Below are 20,816 nucleotides of genomic sequence, written 5' to 3' on the forward strand. Positions count from 1 at the left end.
AAACGGAGCATTTCTCGAAAATACTTCGAACATAGAACATAGAATAGCCCTTCTACAGTAGAAAATCTTTTGTAGTGTCTCGATATTTTCTATAGATTGCAGCAATTACTCGAACCGCCACTGGACCAAAGTTTCTTCCATTAATTAAGTCTCGGTCGATGTTTGACGAAATACTTAATAATATACGCAACGTCGTTGTCGAGAATTAAAAGCGTTAACGGAGTAGCGTGTAGTCTTGGCATGTACATGCTCGTTATAGCTGGCATAGCTGTATAACACACGCAGACCTGTTTTCGCGTCCATTAGAGAGAGACGTCGGTGAAATGGTATGGTTGAAAGAGTGTGATAATGGCCAGCAGCTTCCTCGTATCGAACTTTCCACGTTCGAGCAATCGAGCTAATGACGAACTCACATGTTGCTAATTACATTTCACGAGGGAAGAACCTGATCCCGACGAAATTCGAACGGAACGTGCTCCGGAATTGGTTACGTTTCTTCGACATACCCAACTCTTCTCCGGTACTGTCACACCGCCGAAACTCATCCAGATCCAACCCTCGGTGACTCGCAGTTGTTACGAAACGGTTTGCTTTATACTTTTTCAAACAGCATCATGAATAATTCCGAGTGCATTCAACTATACTGAATATTTACGCGCGCACGTGGAAAACTAGAAATTCACCGTCCCGTGAGTTTTCACGATATCAGAGTCAAAAACGAAGACGCGTTGCAACGTATGTCGGTTGTCCGATTTGCATATTCTGAGGAACGAAACAATACGAGAATAGAACAGAATGTTTTATCGTACAAGAGACAACCTTTGCCACAAAGATCTGAATTCTGACTTTGAGAAGCCACATACATATATATTACATTTCTCTGTTGAGCCGAAATTCGCGTAAATAGTTTTCGTGATCCATTTGTTTCCCACCGGAACATGCACGTTTAATCGATTTAGCTAAAAATATGATAAACGAGGGAAATAGAATTTCTCTCAAACTCGTCCGTAACGTTCAAGAACGGAAAATGAAATTAGTAATACATTTGTTTTGCTATATCGGCATTTCGAATCTGCACTCAACGTTATATTAACATAACGAATTTTGATCTCTACGACAAATACTAGCGACTACTCGATTCTCCTGTTTTTGGCTACATCGAACTGTACCGATTAATTCGTTAATATTTACTATCTGCGTGAAAGACGCGTTTTTACGCTATCGGATGAAAGAGAATAGATTTTTCACTGAAACTGTCGAATCGACCAAAGTACTCTCGTTATTTTAGAAAAAGTGCTATTCATTGTCTCGAGAATAATATTCGAAAATGTTACCCCTTACGGCAATTTCCTTACTTCCATGGCGCAGTGTTCCCAAATAAGTTAATAAGAAAGAAATTTGTTTTTAAAGACGCTATTATGGAATACTGAAACTACAACTTTTCTTTTTGTATAACCTTCGCTAGAGTCACTACAACAAAAAGCTACCGTATAATTTCAAAGGATTACGCGAGCTTCGTTTTAACTATTAGTACACTCGATAAAAATAGATAAGAATGGTAGTTCTGTTCTAAATATGTGCATTAACTCGAATTATATTACCCGATTAGCCGTAATACAGCAACGGTATTTTCTGCACAGACGAGTAACAATTTCACGTTGGAATTGAGAAAAAGAAGCGCGACAGACTCGAAGTTCGAAGGACAGACCTACGACGCCGTCTGGGCTATGGCACTTGCTTTGGAAAAGACCGAAAACATCTTAAATAAGGACAACATTAGCGTAGTCCAATATACGCATGCTAGAAAGGACATTGCGTTGCGACTATTGGAACAACTGAAACTTTTACGTTTTAACGGAGTTTCGGTGAGTATGAAATACTACTCGACCGGTAAAAAAAGAATGCATGAGAATTCATGAAGTCATCTATTCTTCGAGTATTTAAGCATTTGATTCGGCCTGTGTGCAAATGATTATACGCGTACATTCGTGAAACTAAAATCATCTAGCATTCTGCTTTCATCGTCCAAAATCCAGCATTCAAACTTTCGCATCGATAATTCACAAAAGCGATAGAACGATATCTTTGGGAATTTTCATGAACGACTCGTATCGAGGAGAGGAAGAAACGTATTTATTAAAAAAACACGATGACTATCGTGATAATGAACTTATCGGCGGACAAAATTGTTAATAGAGGTTTTCCATGTCGATCGAAACGAATAGTTTAGTCATCGTTCGTTCTAGGGACCGGTATCGTTCGATGGAGCCGATCGAGTGGGTATCACAGCGTTCTCTCAGATATACGGTGAGTAAACTTTATACCATACAAATACGATTTACTCGTAATTATATCGAATGTAATGATACACGAATAAAGACGGACGTGTAATAGGGCAAATCAGGAAACAGGGCTGGAAATTGCTGACAATTGTGCGCACCTAACGGCGCAGTATACCGCGTGCGTTCTCGCATCTCAGTTAACTGACACTTCCCATTGTTGAATGTTCCGTCAGCGATATGATTTCAGTCGGTACGATAGCGGTTTCGTCCTAATGCATTCCTCCGTTAAACGCGTTACGTACGATCGCCCGAATTGTTAGGCATTGCGATACACTGTTTCTCGCTGCTCCTGTTTACGTCAATTTCTTATCAAATGAACGTTCACACAACACACGAATCTGTCGATTATATTTACGGAGAATTCACGTGCGTGATGACCTGTTCGCGTGTTATTTGAAGTATAAAAATAAAAAATTGCTTGCGTGAAAAGATATCAATGTGTCATGCACATAAAATGACGTATCGAGCGATAATCGATTGGGATTTCGTAATAGCCACGAAGGTTGCGCGTAGAAGAATTTGGAAAAAGCTAGCGTGGGAACTAAATTTGAAAGAGCCATAAGGACATCTCAGTGTCACGCGCATGGAGCTTTTCGCGTGGCCGACACGGCAAAGACTGCGGCTACTCGGATCCACGATCTAAAGCACGAAACGAGATCGGCGTGAGCTTCGTGCGAACACGAGCAAGGATGTTTGCCATTCTATCCGCCGGATGTCGGTAAGAAGCCGATGAATAATTAATGAGAGAGGACCCTCAGGAATCGGCAGCGAAAGGGAGCGTGCGTGAGAAAGGAGAAAAACCAGAGATAGAAAACAAGAAAGGCCGGAATGTATTACTTCGAATTCGTATTAATCGTCATTCCGACCAAGAGGTAACTTCGCGTCTCCGCAACACCAAACACGACCAATAAATATATCGTGTTAAACTTTTTCCAGCAAATTTTATCTCGACAAATGTCACTCGTGTAAATTGTCGGAAGTCGGTCTCCCTCCATACATTTCAAGAATCACGGACTGAATTCTTCCGAATAACGACGCAAGCGCACTGTTTGAGTGGCCTCGAAACGCCATCCTCGCGAACGTACGGACGTGCAGGTCTTTGTGAAATTAAGCCTTCTTTCGAGCCGTATGACCTCGATGCGCCGTTCGTGTTAACGACACTCGCGTTCTTACATCAGAATCACTTCTCCCGTTTCAATTTCAATTCGTTCAATTGATGACTAATGGACGGTATTTAATTGGACTTTTTCCAGAGTTATTCCACGTATTTTACGCATTAATGGAATATCGCTTTTTTAACGTGATCGAAAATCAATCTGCTACAAATTGTCTACACCTTTATAAGTGCCGTGAAACTGAGACCAAGATTCATTACTTCTTCGCTCTTTCTTTTTTTCCGCCTCTCTCTCTCTTTTTTTCTCTTTCTCTCTCTCTCTTTCTCTCTCACTCTTTCGTTCTTCTACCTCTTGTTTTACAAATATCTCGTTGGAAGACGGTTGAACAATCTTTTAAAAGCCCTGATAAGAAACGTTTCTCCCTCTTTCCTACTATCCTCTCTATCCTCCTTTCTATCTCCTATCTACTTTCCTACTTTTTACTTTACTTATAGGTGTATCCAGCGATAAGACTAAAAATCTCCGAATTGTGCTATTTCTCCGCCCTCCTTCATGATATATGTATATCAAACATCTTCGTAAAAGTTGATTCGCGTTACCTATTTTGGTACCTTGAATTTACAAAATTTCTCATGATCTTTCCGCTGGCAACTGTATACGTACTGTACGAAATCGGTTAATCTCGGATGCTGACAATGAAAGAATTTATGTCTTTCGGTAAGACGTTTCTAAAAGAAGCAAAAGTTGGCAAATTCCCTGTACGGATTTCCAGAGATCCAGGGATTTACCAGAATCGACTGATTTCCCAAACTCTTTTACGCAGTTCATATAGTTGAACGATTATTTACGATACAACGGCTAGTTGTCTGCTCGCTAACCTTGCCCGAACTTCGAAGAAGAAGCTCCTTTTTCTGAACCACGCTTCAAGCATCGATTTCTGATAAAGTCAACGAACTGGCACGAATTTCCGTCAGCGATAGATAGCGGCGTTTACAAAGAAGCTTCGCTAGTTCGGACAAGTTGGATACCATCAACTGCTTCCTCCTTTGCCTCCGCGATTTCTGTTACCATTATTCTGTACATTTTTTTTTTTTATTCCAGTTTACCTCTCCCACAGTGTTTCATTCATCCAACCAGTCGACACTCGAGATCCTACGGCTGTAATCCATCAAATCCTGTAGCGGGTATAGTCACATCGGCGCGGACCGCATATTTAACTTCCAAGCATAATCACGAAGACAGGGAATAGAAAAAAAGGATCGGTCGTCTGTTATTTGCTTCTTCTTTTTGCGCACCGCAACAGCCGAAGGCAATGTTTTCTAACTTTCGACGTTAATCGGGATTAGATCCATCTGTCTTGTTTAAAGCCAAATAATATGATAATTAGGCGAATATTCTATTTTAGCCGATGATATACTGTCAAAACTGTACAATTTTTTCTTCTTCATTATCTCCTAGAATTATAACCAATGAAATTGAAAATATTTGATCAGCTAAAGTAGCAATATCGCAGCTATGCTACGAATATGTAAACTTCGATGTCAGACCGATTATGTGACTTTGTTATATTACGGCAACCACTATATTATTATAAGATAAGTTCCTAAGAAGCTGCGAGGACGAATTTGCAAATTCGGCGCGTGAAAAACTATGTAGTACGAGTTTACGTGCAATTTAGGAGATAAGTAATTTAATGTGCAGAAGAAACTCGAATACCTGTCAAGGTGAAAAAGCATCGAGCATGTACGCTTAAACTTCACGAAACAGATACACATAGGCAGTATCCGTGAATGCGCTGCTTAAAAAACGATTGGCAGACTGTCTTTATCTTCAGTCCTCGAAAATAACAGTGCTTTGGTATGCGGAAAACGAAAATGGAACAAAATAAGTATTATTTTGTGTATCTGGCTACTGTCATTAAGCTGATGAGAAAAAATCCCAATAGCGTCCGGCCTGTAAAATGTACGAAGACAACAGCTTGATAGAACATTTCTAATCCGAGCGATCAGCCATATCTGCTGTCTGCACTTCCCAAAGAGTTTACGCAAGACAAGCTAAAATCCGATTTCGGAAATAAAATCGAATCTATTTTGAAGCGTTGTTCCGTAACATGTCCGAAAAAGTAAACTCAGTCCTAATCCTTGGGAAGCCCCTCGCTTAGTCATGCTTATACCAATACAAATAGGAATTCTATAGTCTCGGTGTACTCGGGGTCTTTAGAACTCGGTGTATTTTCGACTTTATCGGCCGTGTCGCACAAGTGAATCACGGCTGGAAAAGGGTATTTTGTAGGAGGACGGATGGGTTTCCGGATAGATGTGAGAGGAATAAAGGATAGAAATTAAACTTCCAACTTTATCGGGCCTTCTTCTCGATAATTCCATTCCTTGTACGTCACGAAACTTGTTATCCTTATGTCGTAAGCTCTGGATTCGTCAAATCTGTGACACGAAACAAATATTTAGGTAGAAACGCGAAGTCGAAATAATTAGAAGCCGCGTTTCTTCTTAGATTAAAATCCCAAGCAATTTAATTTGTTTGCTCGAAAGGAAACGCATACAAAACGAAGTGGGGGAACATGGGAATTAAAATCTTGTTTCGATTTATCCTATCCGGTTACTTCTTGACCGATTATTCAATTCGTCGAGAGTCACTCGTTTATACTAAAGCAGGAGATCTCTTATAGTTTTCCATTTACAGGCAACGATTTCAGAAGAATAGCGATCTTCAGTCCAGAAGATGGAAAGCTAATAATGAATTGCTCAGGATGCGCAATGACAAAATGGCCGGATGGACGTCCCCCCGTGGCTCGAAGGGTTTTCCGGTATGTACTGTTCTATCTGGTTTTATCATTCGCTCGTTCTCTGCGAACATTGAAATCTGACTACCACAAAAGATCCGAGCAATTACATATATCAATTAGTGTTTTGTCTTTCAGTTACCCACTAGTTGAACATCTACCGCGAATTCGAATATCGACGCATCGTTAATTGAAAATTACATATACAATCAGACGTACAATAATAAAACCATACCCTCTCCTTACGTATTTAATTATACAGATAATGATAAATAAATCATTGAACGCTAATGGATACATTTCAAATCGCTGTTGATAAATGAGAGCAACGATGTCAAATATGCCATTTCTAGCCATATAATTATTTACAATCCATGTTATCGTTTCTGTATGCTAATAAGCTATTATTTGCGCGATAAACGTGAAATCGACAGGTTCAGCAACCGAGAATTCAATCGCGTTAAGGACGGTTGCATGTAAAATTCAATCACATAAGCAATTCACATAAAATAGCTGTAAAGATCTCCCTTGCCAAATGGGATTACAACTTACGATACAACGTATAAGTATACGACATGAAGGATAACTATATATTCGGATTCACGCTTTCTCGTCGGGTTAGTAAAATTTGATTATCGTTCCCCGACGGAAATGTTTCATAAATCATATGTTTTGGGAAATATCGTGAAATACGACGTGGTCTACTTTCGAAAGACACCAAGCCTTAAAGGATTATGAAGTTGAAAAACTTAGCATTAGCGGTTATTCTCGTTATTCGTGAGATTCGCTACAGTCCTCGTTATGAGTCTGTTACTATTCGAGAACATTCTAATAATAACAAATGGCTTATTTTTCTTACGACCAGGTTGAGAGTGGTAACAGTAGCACCTGCAGCTTTTCTAGCAGTTACTTGTCTCGCTAGCGTTGGTGTCACTTTAGCGTTCGCTTTCTTGGCGTTCAATTTACATTTTCGTAAACACAAGTAAGTTTTACGATGTTTCCATCGTTTCGCATTGATCGTATAGAAAATGTAAAGTGTTCCGTTTCTTATGACTGGCAGGAGCATAAAACTCTCGAGTCCTAGACTGAATAATATGGCTGCCGTCGGCTGTGGTTTAGTCTACGGTGCGGTCATACTTCTGGGCTTGGATCACGCCACGCTACCGGATAGCAACGACTACTATCCTACAGTGTGCACAGTGAGCATTAATTTTCTATTTGCGAACAGTCGTTAGTTTGGTAGGTGAAATTATGTTGCATCGCGTATATCTATATATACAGATCGAACTATTTCCATGCAACGTTACACTTTGTATTTCGTACGATATGTCACACGGTTTTTCAGGCAAGAGTATATTTGTTGTCTGCTGGCTTTTCCTTGGCATTCGGATCGATGTTTACCAAGACCTATCGCGTTCATCGGATCTTCACTAGAAGCAGAAGCGGCGTTGTCAAGAACAAGGTACGATATGATTGAAAGTACGGTTGACATTTAACGCGCAGTATAATTCTACTACCTACAGTTACTTCAGGATACTCAGCTTATAAGCTTGATCTGCGTTCTGCTACTGATAGACGGCCTCGTGGTAACCTTGTGGGTAACTTTTGACCCCATGCAACGTCATCTCCGAAATCTAACTCTGGAAATTAGCCCACAGGACAGAAGCGTAGTCTATCAACCTCAGGTATCGAAATCGAAACGACGTCGAAAACAATTTCACCCTTACCTTTGCAACTTTGGTAGAGAGGCTCATTAAGATATGGATGACGTTCCCTTTAACCAGCGATAATCAATTAATTTACATCGTTGGTTTTCGATACAGGTAGAGGTGTGCCGTTCTCAACACACGAACAGCTGGTTGGGCGCACTTTACATATATAAAGGTCTATTGCTAATCGTCGGTGTATACATGGCTTGGGAAACGAGGTAAAAATATTGAGTTAACCTGCAAATTTTATATACGGAATAGTTTTTGTAAGTAAGAATTCATTAAAACAATCGCTCGGGGAAATCTGTCCACATGGAACTTCCAATTGGAGAAGCAAAGTCGAATTGGAGTTTAATGAGGGATGCCATTAGTGCGTTCATTAGCAAAGATGTTTCCTCTTTTTGTCGGAGTTTTAGCATTGAGCTGTTGATATTAAAACGTTCCAAGGCCAAGTCGAGAATATAGTAATGGAAGTATCGATTTATTCATTGTAGAGTTAATGTAATTTTGATCAACAATTTAATTCTTTATTTATACTTATACATCTATGTTAATTATTTCTTACTTTGTACTTTTCTATATCATGCATAATTCCAGACACGTGAAAATACCTGCTTTAAACGACTCGCAATACATCGGCATGAGTGTTTATTTCGTGGTGATCACTTCGGGGATTGTGGTAGTGCTGGCAAATTTGATGTCCGATCGCGCAACCTTGGCCTTCGTTACGATTACCGCTTTAATCTTGGCTTCAACGACCGCAACGCTGGCGTTGCTGTTTCTCCCGCAGTTAACAAACATCTTGGCTGGCGAAAGGGCCGACCCTGTTGTCCAGAGTCTCGGCCTGAAGATCGAATGCAATACAAGGAGATTCGTGACCGATGATAGAACGTAAGTAACAGCTACTGTTGTCGCGATACGCCGCGTCGCGCCAATGACTACTTCGCAGATAAGAAAAAGGGGGTCGAAAGCAAATGGAAAATCAGAAGAAAACAAGAGCGAAAAAAGAGGGTAAGCACAATGGCGCTGGATACGGTGACAATAAAGGTTTCTTTCGCTTGGTAACTAATCGTTTGGACGGATCTAACTCGAGACGATATCTTTTTATCGGTGCTCGGTGGCTGAACTCTTCGCGTTATTCCTAACGGTACCAAGGTACGATTCGTTTTAAACCAGGTCACAGACATCGTTCATCATATTTTATTCAACTACCGACTTTCACTGAATTTTCTTTCGAACGGTGCCTGCTAAAAAAAGTTTATTGAATTTTCCATTGAGAATTTATTCGATATCGAGTTAGAGAAGAGGACGAGATCGCATTACCATCAACGTTTAAAATTCCCGATAAAAATTCGTTGGATGTTACCGATCTATTGAAAATAGTACGCGAATTAGTATATGATATTCGCAAGCCTAGTTACGACACTATGGTATGCAACTGCTTTTTAACGAATTTAACAAAAATTATATTTCATGGTGCAACAGCGAACTTCAATACCGCGTGGAAGTACAGAATCGCGTGTATCGTCGTGAAATGGCACAGCTGGAACTGGAATTGGCCAGATTGGAGAAACAATTGGCACAGGAACCGGTTGAACCATCGCACGCTTCGTCGAGCGCATCGATTCCACAACGCAATCCCAGCATCGGGGGTGGTCTACCTTTGTTATTGCTCAGCGTCCTCCCACCGGTCATCCCTAGGGCTAGCTGGCCGTCCGCTGATTCGTCCGGTGAGTAAGATTCTTCTCCACATGATGCAAGATTCGTTGTGCAAATAAATTCGTGACGAATATATAATCGAAGATCGTTTCACGATTCGTTACCCTTCGCCAAACGAAATCGTCCCTGTTTAAATTTGCACAATGAATAAACTGTTTTATCAAGGAGAGAAAGAAGGAACGATACATAATTAATGTTCTTCTCGTTTCGTCGTCCTTCCATCATTCAGATGTTCGAGAAAGGTGACCGAATTCCGTTTATTGCACGCAGTTATCTGAACGTTTCTGACGTTTACGTGCTTGTATCAGTATTTAAAAAACTTGTTGAAAGTTGAAAGAAGAAATTAGAATAGGGAAATCAAATGTTTCAAAAGTGTTCCGATTCGTATTGCGATACAAGAAAACATTCCCCAATTTGCTGACTTGCCTAATGTTTAAAAACGGTTGTTATTTTTCGAGGAAAACTGCATGAAAACTGTATTGCCGAACAATGTTTCTTGCGCGTTTGTTAATAGCGTACAGCGTTCATCATGCTGCGGTAATTTAAAGTTTTGTTACTCTGTCGATTTGATACAGCTATTAAATAAAATTAGCTGCTACTTAAAACTGCACATGAAACAGTTAATACAAAACCAACCAGCTTGATTGTCAGCCTGTTATTGCATTGGTCTGTATTACTAGCCTGAGGACATAATTCATACATTTCTGACATATTAATTGCCATTCGAGATACCAGACTGCACTCGTATTTCCCCGAGCTCTAAGTCCCAAACCGCTTGACAAGTTTGGACAAGTCTCTGACAGGTGTATGTACGTGCATACGCCCCATTCTGCACGCTAAATTGCACGTTTGATCCAATGTTTCGGAATGCAATGACATCCAGTCGAATAGAATCGATGATAAAATTTGGCGGTCAACCGAATGAATCTGCAAATACTTAAATCAGGATCCCCGTTTATGCTTTTGTTTAATTCGTAAATAACATAAAGCTTGTCGATCGAACATTACCCCGTGATGACATTCGATATTGAAAGACAATCTATTACACACATGTAAACACGAAGAGAATTTTATTTAGAGAATTCGGGAACATTGCGTTGTCACGAAAAACGCGAGCGGTTCTCCTCCTTCCTCTTCTACGATATCTTAGCACCTGCTTCCGCTTTCGTACTGTGTGCTTCAATTCGCCTTATTGGCTCGAATGTCAGTAAATATTAATATCTATTATTAATGCAACACGATTGGCGATTGGGCACGTATAGACTTGATTTTTCTGTAAATTAGGAATACGCCGCGGTACTGTAGCGTTTAGCAGCCAACCGGATTTGGAACCGGACGGCACACGAAGAAGTCTTGCAGATATTTACAAACTTCACCGACGAAGAGAGACGGAAGGACCAAATCGTTTGGGTGTTTTTCAGCGACTCTTCAGTCTTTTCGGCAGTCGTCCTACCAGCAGGAAAACTTCGACTGCCTCGTTTACTGGTAAATTGTATAAAAAAAGTTAAAAACTAATAATGGAATATAGTGTAATATATAGTGTAATAGTGGAAACGGTTAATCATGTCAAAATCTCATAGGAGTAGCATCGGCACTACGGGTTCACATGGGCTACATTGCCGGTTTGGTACCAGGCACGAAAGCAGCATCTACGTGTCAAGTTAATGCCCAAGGCAGTCGTTCGCCTCATCCTCGATGTGGCTCAGGACCAATAATTAGTATTACTAGCGAAGAAGATCGCAGGTTAAGCCTGGGGCTACATCGTAAAGAGTACAGCGAGCCCAGAGTCAATTTTAGTCTACCACCCAGTAAGTACGCCCAAACTATTTCTTTATGGTGAATTATTTTATCGAGTACTTATATCGTTTCATTCCAAATACAGCGAGTACGAGATATCAACGAATCGCAATGAAATATATGTAAATCTATTGTAACGTACGTATTTTGAACCGCTCTTCTTCTAGAAGCGAGTACCAGCCAAACATCGTCACGAGAAAAAATTCGGGGATCTCCGCGATTTCCACATCGGATAGTGCCGACAAACAGTTTAAATACGATTGCCCCAGGATCCTCGATCTCGAGATCTCACCGATGGCATTCCATGGAAGACGCGAGAAAAACTAAGGTCTCTCAACTCCCTCGTGGCTCATCGTGTAGCCCTAGCTGCGATGTATGGGCCACTCGTGAATTCGGAATTCCATTAAGTGAACTGGGAAACACTGCTCGAGGCAAGAAAACATCAGAATCATTAACCTTAACCATTATGGCGGAATCGAATGTAAATTCTGATGACGCAAAGCTCGGCAACAATTTAAAAAAGCTCTTCGAAGAAAATGATACGCAGGGTAACGTTAGTCCTGCCGACTCGGAGCTGAAAATCACCCGATCCATATCCTCATCGTCTTCGTCACCAACAAACACTAGGACATCGAGTGCCACATATGGTATATCTTCTTCTAGAAAAGAATCCAGTTCCGAATCTGCCCAACTAGATACAAGTACAAACTTTATTCAGAAATCAGAGTGTTCTCGACCCTCAAGTCCAACAACTCGCGCGACCAATTTGAATATCCCTGCAGAGATGGATAGTCATATGAAAGCATCGTACGAAAATGGAAAATCAACTGCCTCGTAGATTAAAACAATAAGTTGCGGAAAAAAACGATTTCCTGTTGCAATATTCTTCCTTCCTGTACTAATTGTCTCCTGACACATATGTTCTTAATCGAGAGAGAAAAATCTACTCTCGCTACTGTTTATGATTGATAAAAGATGAAGGATCATCGGCAAATTTCCGAAGAACACGACACTTGAAAATACCGCTGGCTCCTTCTTTTTATATTTTTAATTATATTTATTTTATTCTTCGATTAAAAAATAAAACATTATAAAAATGCAATTGTATACGCGACAATCTTCAGTATTCGTATTCATGAAAAATCAAGCTCAAATTGATTGCACAAAAATTTAGTGCGAGGGTCAAGAGAACCAATCACTGTTTAAATTTATCGTGTGTGTTCCTTAGTAATTGTGCCAAAGATAAAACTATGGGGCCCGTAAAAGTATACAGCTGATCGACTTTATGAATTATCACTTTATGGAGGGACCAAAGTATAATAATAATCTCTTCTTCGTTGTCTAATCGATGTTTAATTGTTGGAAGTTCATAATATTTATCGATGAGTTCAATAATAAATATAATAATTCTGATTGTATTTTAATTGCTTCATTATCGTTTCGTAAAACTGGACGACTCAAATTATGTAAAGTCGTAGAGGGCATGCTGAAAATACTCTTACAGGTCCAACGTCAAAGTGTTCAGAACCCAACCCTTCCTGAAGTACCTGCACTCGATGTAACAGAAAAATATCTCTTCGTAATACAGAATCATAAAAACAAAAATATTGGTTTCTTCTGTAAATCTTCAAGTGTGATGTACTGATATTTTAACATTAATACGCGTAAAGAGTACATATTATATAAATAAATATATATACATATAGATAAAAAGAAAACAAGTGGGAATATTTCCCACGTTTCGTACCTCGAGTATCTCGTATGTGTCAATCACTGAATTATTAACTTAATACTAAGCAATAATCTTTGTCGGTGCAATTAAAAATGGTGTAATAAAGACATACATATATATTCTACCTATTTATTGCAAATAACATTATTTCCATTCTATTAAGAATAAGTAGTGATCTCCTTTGAAAGTAAATCAGAATATTTTATTATTTATCTATTTTTGGATATAACGATGCACATAAATTAGTAGAGTAGAAAAAATTATATATTTTTGTTAACAGAGCAATTATTTACATTATGCCGTAATTGCAACTGCAGATTTCATACATACGAATGATGTAATGGATATAATTATGTACGATAGAAGTTAGGCTGATTCGTATAAGATTAAGAGAACAAGTTTTACCAGTACATATAATAGAGAGAATAATTATTTGAATACACATAAAGAAAAAAATTCTGATAAAATAAATTATACAAGCAATATTTGTCTATAAATATTTGCATATATTTACAATGGTATTGCATTCCAAGACATTTAAGAAACTTAACACATTGCGTTCGCTTTACAATATATGGATGTATGTGTATAGAGTATACACAAATATTATCATCTAACAGAGCTATGCAATTTATAATTGTAAAATTAAAAAGATCTTGAACGTACATATTCCATAAAAAACATAAAATAAAACATAGAAAAACATAAATTAGGAAATTTATATTAAATTCCAATGTGTATTCAAAATCCGTTCCGATATTCAAAGTAAAGCATTGAATAATGTTTTTTCGATACTATAAAATAATTAACAAGTTTTTTTCTAATATTTCATTTAGAATACGAATAAACGTTTTTCCATTGATTAAATAAAACGTTAAAATCACAGATTCAGGATCATATTTAAACCTAGAAATTACTACATATGTACTACTTTCCGATCGATTTTGTTTCGAAAAGTCGTGCCTCCATTAGCTATATAGTTGCCTGAAATGACAAACGATCAAGGTTAATATATTAATAATCAAAAGATGAAATAGGTTCCATGTAAACTTACAGTGATTTTTTCCAGTATAGTTTCTGCTGGTTTATCCTTTCGAACAAGTTCTTTTGGACTTGCTTTGATTGGTGTACATTTTTCTTCCTCCATTTTGCTCTTTTTCTCTGGAATTTTCAAAGCATTTTGCGCTTCTATCCTTTTACGATTTAAGAACGCCATGCCATGGACTCGAAGATGTTTATCTACCGCCGCCTTATCTTCAAAAACCGCCATACAAACATGACATTGATTTGCTTCGATAGACTTTCCTTCAGCCTCGAGATCATCCACATTATCAGGAGCGTAGGAAGTATTTTGTGCCATATAAGTTATGGGATCCTCTATCCCGTGAAATGCTTTCAGATGCATTTGTAAACTAGGTACTACCACAAAATTGTCTCCACATTCCAGACATACTAAGTATCGGCCTTTGATTCTATGATTGCACGCGATATGCTCTCTCAAATTTGTCATATTCGAGCATCGCTGATCACATTTCTTACACCTGAAATTACCCTCGCTATCTTCGGCTGTTTCTTGTGTTACACATAACCCAAGTCCTGTAAAATTTACGTTTTTCCCATCGGTATTATATTTTTTTGGATTCCATCGTCGTCTTCTTTTTGAACTCGATATAGTACTTTCGGACTTGCGCTTTTTGTTATCTAATAATTCCTTGTAACCACCATTAATGAATTCTGGTGACATTCGTAGTAAGTTTATGGCAACTGCTGATAGCTTACAATCTTGCAAATGTTTACCCTGAAAATGATTACTTATAACTGACTTGGATGTATTTATTAATTCCCTGCATAAAGGACACGGAAAGTTTAGGATCTCATTTGAATTAGTTGGATTGATTAGAGCAATTCGTCGAGGAAAATAGCGATTAACTTCTTGATCGCGTGAAAGTACTGCCATTTTTCCTCCTTTCGCTATCTGCCCAGCTTTCTTAGATCGATTCAACTCAAGCACGTGTTGAGGAATTCTAACAAGCGGAGGAGGTTTCAAAATTAATTCATGTGTTACAGCCTCCGGTTGTTTTTGACTCTGTGTTTTGTTCAAAACATCCCTTGCTTCTTGTTTTGTTTCATCTAATTGAATTTTTGCTTTTTCGCATAATGTGTCATATGTACTCTGGTCGTTTTTCACTCCTGACAGGTGATCTTGTTGAGGAGATTCAACTTTCATTGGGCCGGGACTTAGTTGAATCGTTTTGGTATCGCATACGCAATCAATGACATGTTCGAGTTCAGTTTTGATCTCCTGACCTTGGTGAGCTTTGTTTTGTTCGGTTTCTTTATTTATTGTGTTATCATCCGTCCTCTGAGCTTCACGTTCAAATACCTCAGACGTAATATTTCTAGCATTTATAATCTTACTTGTTGTCGTATCGATAAATTTCGAAGTTGCTTCAATCTTGTCGCATTCAGAAATATCCGACGTTAGGTCAGCCATTGACCTAACGTCGAGTATCTTCGGTATGATTCCACTCAATTTTGGAGAAGATTCTGAATTAGCATTAACAACTTTAGAACATAGTGGTGTTTCATAATTTATTATGTTATCATCCGTCCCCTGAGCTCCATGTTCAAATACCTCAGACGGAATAGTTCTAGTATTTATAATCTTAGGTATAACAGTTCCATCTTCGCAAGACTCTGTGTCTGCATTTGTGAATTTATTTTGCTGTAAACTATTTTTCAATAAATTTGCTGTGGTTTCCACTTGAGAAGTATTCCATAATGTCTCGGAACTTGTAAGTTCCTCTAAACGTGTTTCATGTTCACTTTGCAAATGAGACATAATTCGTTTCGCCTCTACATGAATAAACGTACAAAATGGACATGTGAACCATATTAATCTTTGAACGACTATATGTTTTTCCATGTGTAACATGTAATCTTCGCAACGTACAATGCACCGCCCAAGTTTACATAGTACAAGCCTTATGGGTTGATGGTCATTTGCATCCGAATGTTTATCTTTATGATGTTTTCTATATTCGGAATATGATGGTAAAACGATGTAACATTTATCACAAACTACCTTATTATGACTGTGCATAATTGCGAAATGTTTTGCGACAGATTCCATATCTTGAAAACCATCTATTTCACAAATTTTGCAACCGAGAACACGCCTTTTTAACGTGTGGAAACAGGTAGTCCATGTATGGACTTCTAACGATCTATATGATGTAAATTTACGATAACAATCAGGGCACAAATACGGTCTCTCCTTGTCGTGAAATGTTTGATGAGCTACGAAACGCGTCGAATTACCTTGATACGTATGACATTTGTGGCACATATGCTTATAGCAAGAACAATATATATCGTTTTTCGCAGGCTTTGAAAATCCTGGAATATAGTACTTGGGTTTTTTAATTTTATTACATGCCTTACAAACAGGTTTTTCATCTGTTTTCTCATATTCGGATTCCCATTCATATAACAGTGCATCTTTCTCCTCTGTGTCATCAGATTTCTCAATGCATTTATCAATACAATGTTTCAGCACAGTCTGCAAAATATGAACTGCTTTTAAGTTTTCTTTGATCACATTATCAGTTACGAAATTCATTACTCTTGATATTTCTTCACCAATTTCTTGTAAATGATCGTATCGTTTCTTCAATTCGAAATAAGAAAGATGAAAAAATTCATTTAGCATTTCTTCTCTACATTTTGTTATCATCGTAGATGTATCAACAATAGAATAAATTGGCTTTTGATTAAGAAACTTTACATCGAGATACAAATTTTGGTCTTCTCCTTTATGAAATGTTAAACTTTCAAATGAATTGTTCATATTTTGTACATCAATACCAATGTCTTTATGTTCAGTATTCAAATAAGGTACATCAACTTTCTGAGAACCCTTTGCTGACAAAGAAGTCTGTTTCGACTGAATATCGCAGCTAGAACTATTCGATAATTCCGACGGGGATGGTGAAGGTGTTAAAGGGGAAACATCATTATGAAATGAGTTCGTTTTTTCCTGATTCGATATATTTTCTATTTCAGTGGAATCTAAGGGTATCAATGGTGGAATATTGTAGAACACTAATGGTGGAATATTTGTAGATTTTGATTGCACTGTTCCTTGTACATTTTTCATTGGTACCACAGCATTGGATGGGGTTTTTAAATTTTTAGTAAGACCTGATGATTGCTTAATAATATATTTCCGTCCGTTTTGATATATAACCCTACCGGGAATAGGTCGTAATTTATTTTTAAAGGGCTCGGTTTGGTTTTTCGAACTATTTCTGTTAGTTTCTTTACCGGCTTGAGAAAGATTTTTATTTCCTACATTTATTTTCATTTTCGATAATTTTTCAGTCCCAACAGGTATTAAGCGAATTACTCCTTCGGAAGATGATTCTTTGTTATTATCGCCAGGTGCATTATCAGAGGCGTGTCCTATAAAAACAATCTTTTTGTTATTGATCATGTGAGGTGGTAGCTGATTAATAATTGTATTAATATCAACATGTTTCGTACTTTGAAATCTAACATCCTTTTGACCAGAATCAATGGTCAATGTATATAGATTTTGTTTCAATTTACCTAACTTATTTTTGTATGTATCCACCTTTGCTGTACAAGATACATCAGATTGAACCTTGGACACTGGTGCTATTTTTAATAAATTATTGCGAAGTGTTTTATTTTCTTTTCTATCAGATTTTTCTTTTACGATATTGCCTTCTGTAACTGTCTTGACTGATAAATTGTTACTAGATTTATGTGTTAAACTCTTCCATAACTGTTTATTGGTAGGACACTTTGATAAATCTTTGATATCACGTTTAGACGCTATCATTGTATTACCACATGACATAACCATATTGGATGAAATGGAGTTTAAATGTCTTACTTTATTTCGTTTGAACTTATTAATTACATTTGGACGTTTTGGAGTGCACGAATCTTGCACTGATTTTACAGAAACTGTTGTGTTTCCTTTCCTTTCCTTATTATTATCTGGAAACTCAGATTCAAGAAATTTTGAGAATCCACAATTCACAAAAGTAATGTCATTTACTGTACAAGGACTGTCTTCATTTTCAATCATACTTTCATCAGAGATGGAAACCCTGGTATCTGTTGAAGATGGACTTGTTCCTTTATCAACACTTTCTACTGACTCAGGAATATTAATATCAGAAAATTTCTTGCCATTGTTAGGTGTAGAATGAGCAGAATTCAAAATAGAAATCTGCTCCTCTATTGATATTTCTAATGGCTTAAAATGGAATCGACCATTATAACCTTTAAGAATAATAGTAACTGGATTATTGGCATCTTCTGTCAATTGCCACCAATTGTTATCAATAGTTTTATTTTTCAACCAATCCATTATATGAACTTTTATTATAAATGTATGTTCCATGAGTGCTTCGCATGTTAAATCTACTTCAGGATTCCAGTCGATGATATTTGTTGGTAAAGGCATTAACATTAAGTCACCTATATTTACCAAATCTACATTATGAGCTTTCAAATGTGCAAAAAATTGACATTGATTGTAAAAGATTCTTATTGCCCCAAATTTTTGATTGTTACGTAAACCTCTACTTCGTAAATATAAGCGTTTCTCATGATCCAATTGTAAACATGTGGAACACAATATACCTTTTACAGAGCTATGTTTACAAGCAGTTACAAAACAATGATGACACCAATATCCCAATATCCAACTTTTCCTTGCAATATGGTCTTCCAAACTGCTTCGAAAATAGAAGCTAACAAAAAATAAAATTTCCATATATTACATGTATTTCTATTTAAAAACTAATCCTTACATATACTATATATAATGCTTTATAATGCTGCAGTTAATATACAAAATATGTAAAAAAGATACTTAAAATATATTAGTATGTGTGTATATGTGAACTTACCAGTCTTTGCATTGTGTACACATATATAGATTCTCACATTCTGGAACATACTTCTCCAAAGGAAAGGATGGTAATATTGGCTCATAAGGTTGTGTCTCTGTTATAAAAACAGCATTTTTCACTGCTGTATAATATTTGTCACCCCACCTAGTTTCAGTCCTTCTATTCCTTCTTAGTTTTGGCATGAGATTTTATTATTATATGTCACAATATTTAGAGTATCTTAAACACAGGATCCATAAGCACCAAATTGATACTTGAAAGTTCATAAATATAGATATGAACTATTGTAATAAACAATTATTTATAGCAACGTGTTAAAAATCAGTGAAATGCTGTTATTTCTACTAATAAAGTATAATACTATACCAATTATCATATATTTTTTTATGACATACAATGAATATAATATGGCACTACAGACTTAAAGAACATTATACAAAATTTATTCACAATCTTGTCACCAAATCTCACCATTAATTACGCCTGTCATATATCTTTTTCATATCATACAATGTATTAACAAAACTTAAAGAATTGTTCATCAGTAAACCGCCATATTCAGCCATGATATGTTTTGCTGTTTCCAGCTCGTCGGTAAAACAGAATACACCGAGCTGCCGTTGCGGCAAATGGTTGAAGTAATATTAACAAATGCACAACTATTGTATGTATCTACATACATATCCTCCAATATATACATACATATACATATTTTTTCTCTCTCTCGAGATATATATATATATATATATAGAGAGAGAGAGAGAGAGAATTACCAAATGTTTTACATTTATTATTTTTGTAAATTATTTTAAGTTCTAATTCTTAGGATATTTTCAATGCTATTAATGTATGCATATTATTTTATATAATTATCACCAGTAAAAAGGGATATGGATATTGAATACAATTGTGGACTCTTATGCCATAGTGAAAAGTTGTATCCAAGCACCTTTGAAGATTCTGGAAATATACATAAAGATTATTGAGTTTATACAAATAAAGCAATGAGTATCATTTTACAGTATATGAAAATAACATTTAAAACTACACTATGTTTTATTAAAACTGTGTCTTAGACTGAATACGTATCTTAAACACTACATTTTTTAATATTTGGTAAGTACGATTTCATTTTAAGATTATTGCAAAACATAACATATAATTGATTAATACTAGTTTTATTAGTAAATATATTTTATATATTTGAAACATAAAATTAGCTTATATCTGTTTACATATTTTCACATAAGTTTTTACTTGAATGAAATAATATGATTAGTTAATACACATATTCTTAATACTTATTCTCTCTTAATTCTGTTTACAATATTTATAATTGTAGAATATTATCTTTTTCTGTTTTAAACACACACCAGTTAAGTAATACTAAACAACAAATAATATACATTAAACTTACAAGATATTCTGTACTTATATACTTGAAAAGTTCATTAATAATTCCTTATATTTTATGTTCTCATTAAGTGGATATTACAAAGCAGTTGTAATTACAATGTGATTATATCTCAAAAGAATTTCAAAAATTTGTACCCTTTTTTAAAGCAAATGTTACATACATTATATACATATACGTATATTTTTTATTTAGATACCCTAGCCATTGATAATGGTCTACAGAGAGCGCTAGCTG

The 20,816-nt window shown here is 36.7% G+C and overlaps 2 protein-coding genes across 9 annotated transcripts in view; one reads left to right on the plus strand and one right to left on the minus strand.

Moving 5' to 3' along the window:
• The window catches only part of GABA-B-R3 (gamma-aminobutyric acid type B receptor subunit 3), a 32,845-nt gene extending 19,393 nt beyond the window's left edge, over positions 1–13,452 (plus strand). For 2 of the 4 annotated variants that reach the window (XM_033348318.2, XM_033348320.2), the window contains exons 7-19: positions 1,641–1,865; positions 2,247–2,307; positions 6,158–6,281; positions 7,123–7,239; positions 7,318–7,456; positions 7,603–7,719; positions 7,781–7,942; positions 8,081–8,184; positions 8,564–8,857; positions 9,452–9,696; positions 10,970–11,170; positions 11,266–11,493; positions 11,650–13,452. In XM_033348318.2, coding sequence (XP_033204209.2) covers positions 1,641–1,865; positions 2,247–2,307; positions 6,158–6,281; positions 7,123–7,239; positions 7,318–7,456; positions 7,603–7,719; positions 7,781–7,942; positions 8,081–8,184; positions 8,564–8,857; positions 9,452–9,696; positions 10,970–11,170; positions 11,266–11,493; positions 11,650–12,320 — 2,688 coding nt within the window. In that variant the 3' untranslated portion in view covers positions 12,321–13,452. Of the gene's footprint in view, positions 1–1,640; positions 1,866–2,246; positions 2,308–6,157; positions 6,282–7,122; positions 7,240–7,317; positions 7,457–7,602; positions 7,720–7,780; positions 7,943–8,080; positions 8,185–8,563; positions 8,858–9,451; positions 9,697–9,914; positions 10,914–10,969; positions 11,171–11,265; positions 11,494–11,649 lie in introns of those variants that run through there. The other 2 variants (XM_033348321.2, XM_033348322.2) reach the window with 2 other exon arrangements.
• An 8-nt stretch (positions 13,453–13,460) lies between these two features.
• On the minus strand, positions 13,461–20,736 carry LOC117164898 (uncharacterized). Of its 5 annotated transcripts, none has more exons than XM_076621173.1 (5): positions 20,583–20,736; positions 19,637–20,125; positions 19,163–19,384; positions 14,269–19,003; positions 13,461–14,198 (listed from the first exon to the last, which is right to left on the minus strand). In XM_076621173.1, the coding sequence occupies exons 3-5, from the start codon at positions 19,345–19,347 to the stop codon at positions 14,187–14,189; spliced, it is 4,932 nt and encodes a 1,643-aa protein (XP_076477288.1). In that variant the 5' UTR covers positions 19,348–19,384; positions 19,637–20,125; positions 20,583–20,736; the 3' UTR covers positions 13,461–14,186. The 5 variants fall into 5 exon arrangements, with proteins under 5 accessions (XP_076477288.1, XP_076477289.1, XP_076477290.1 ...); XM_076621174.1 differs by having other exon boundaries at positions 14,269–17,678; positions 17,760–19,003; positions 19,163–20,125; XM_076621175.1 differs by having other exon boundaries at positions 14,269–17,678; positions 17,826–19,003; positions 19,163–20,125; positions 20,583–20,735.
• Between the last annotated feature and the right edge of the window lie 80 nt (positions 20,737–20,816).

The sequence above is a fragment of the Bombus vancouverensis genome, chromosome 8 (assembly GCF_051014615.1).
Source record: "Bombus vancouverensis nearcticus chromosome 8, iyBomVanc1_principal, whole genome shotgun sequence".
Lineage (NCBI taxonomy): Eukaryota > Metazoa > Arthropoda > Insecta > Hymenoptera > Apidae > Bombus > Bombus vancouverensis.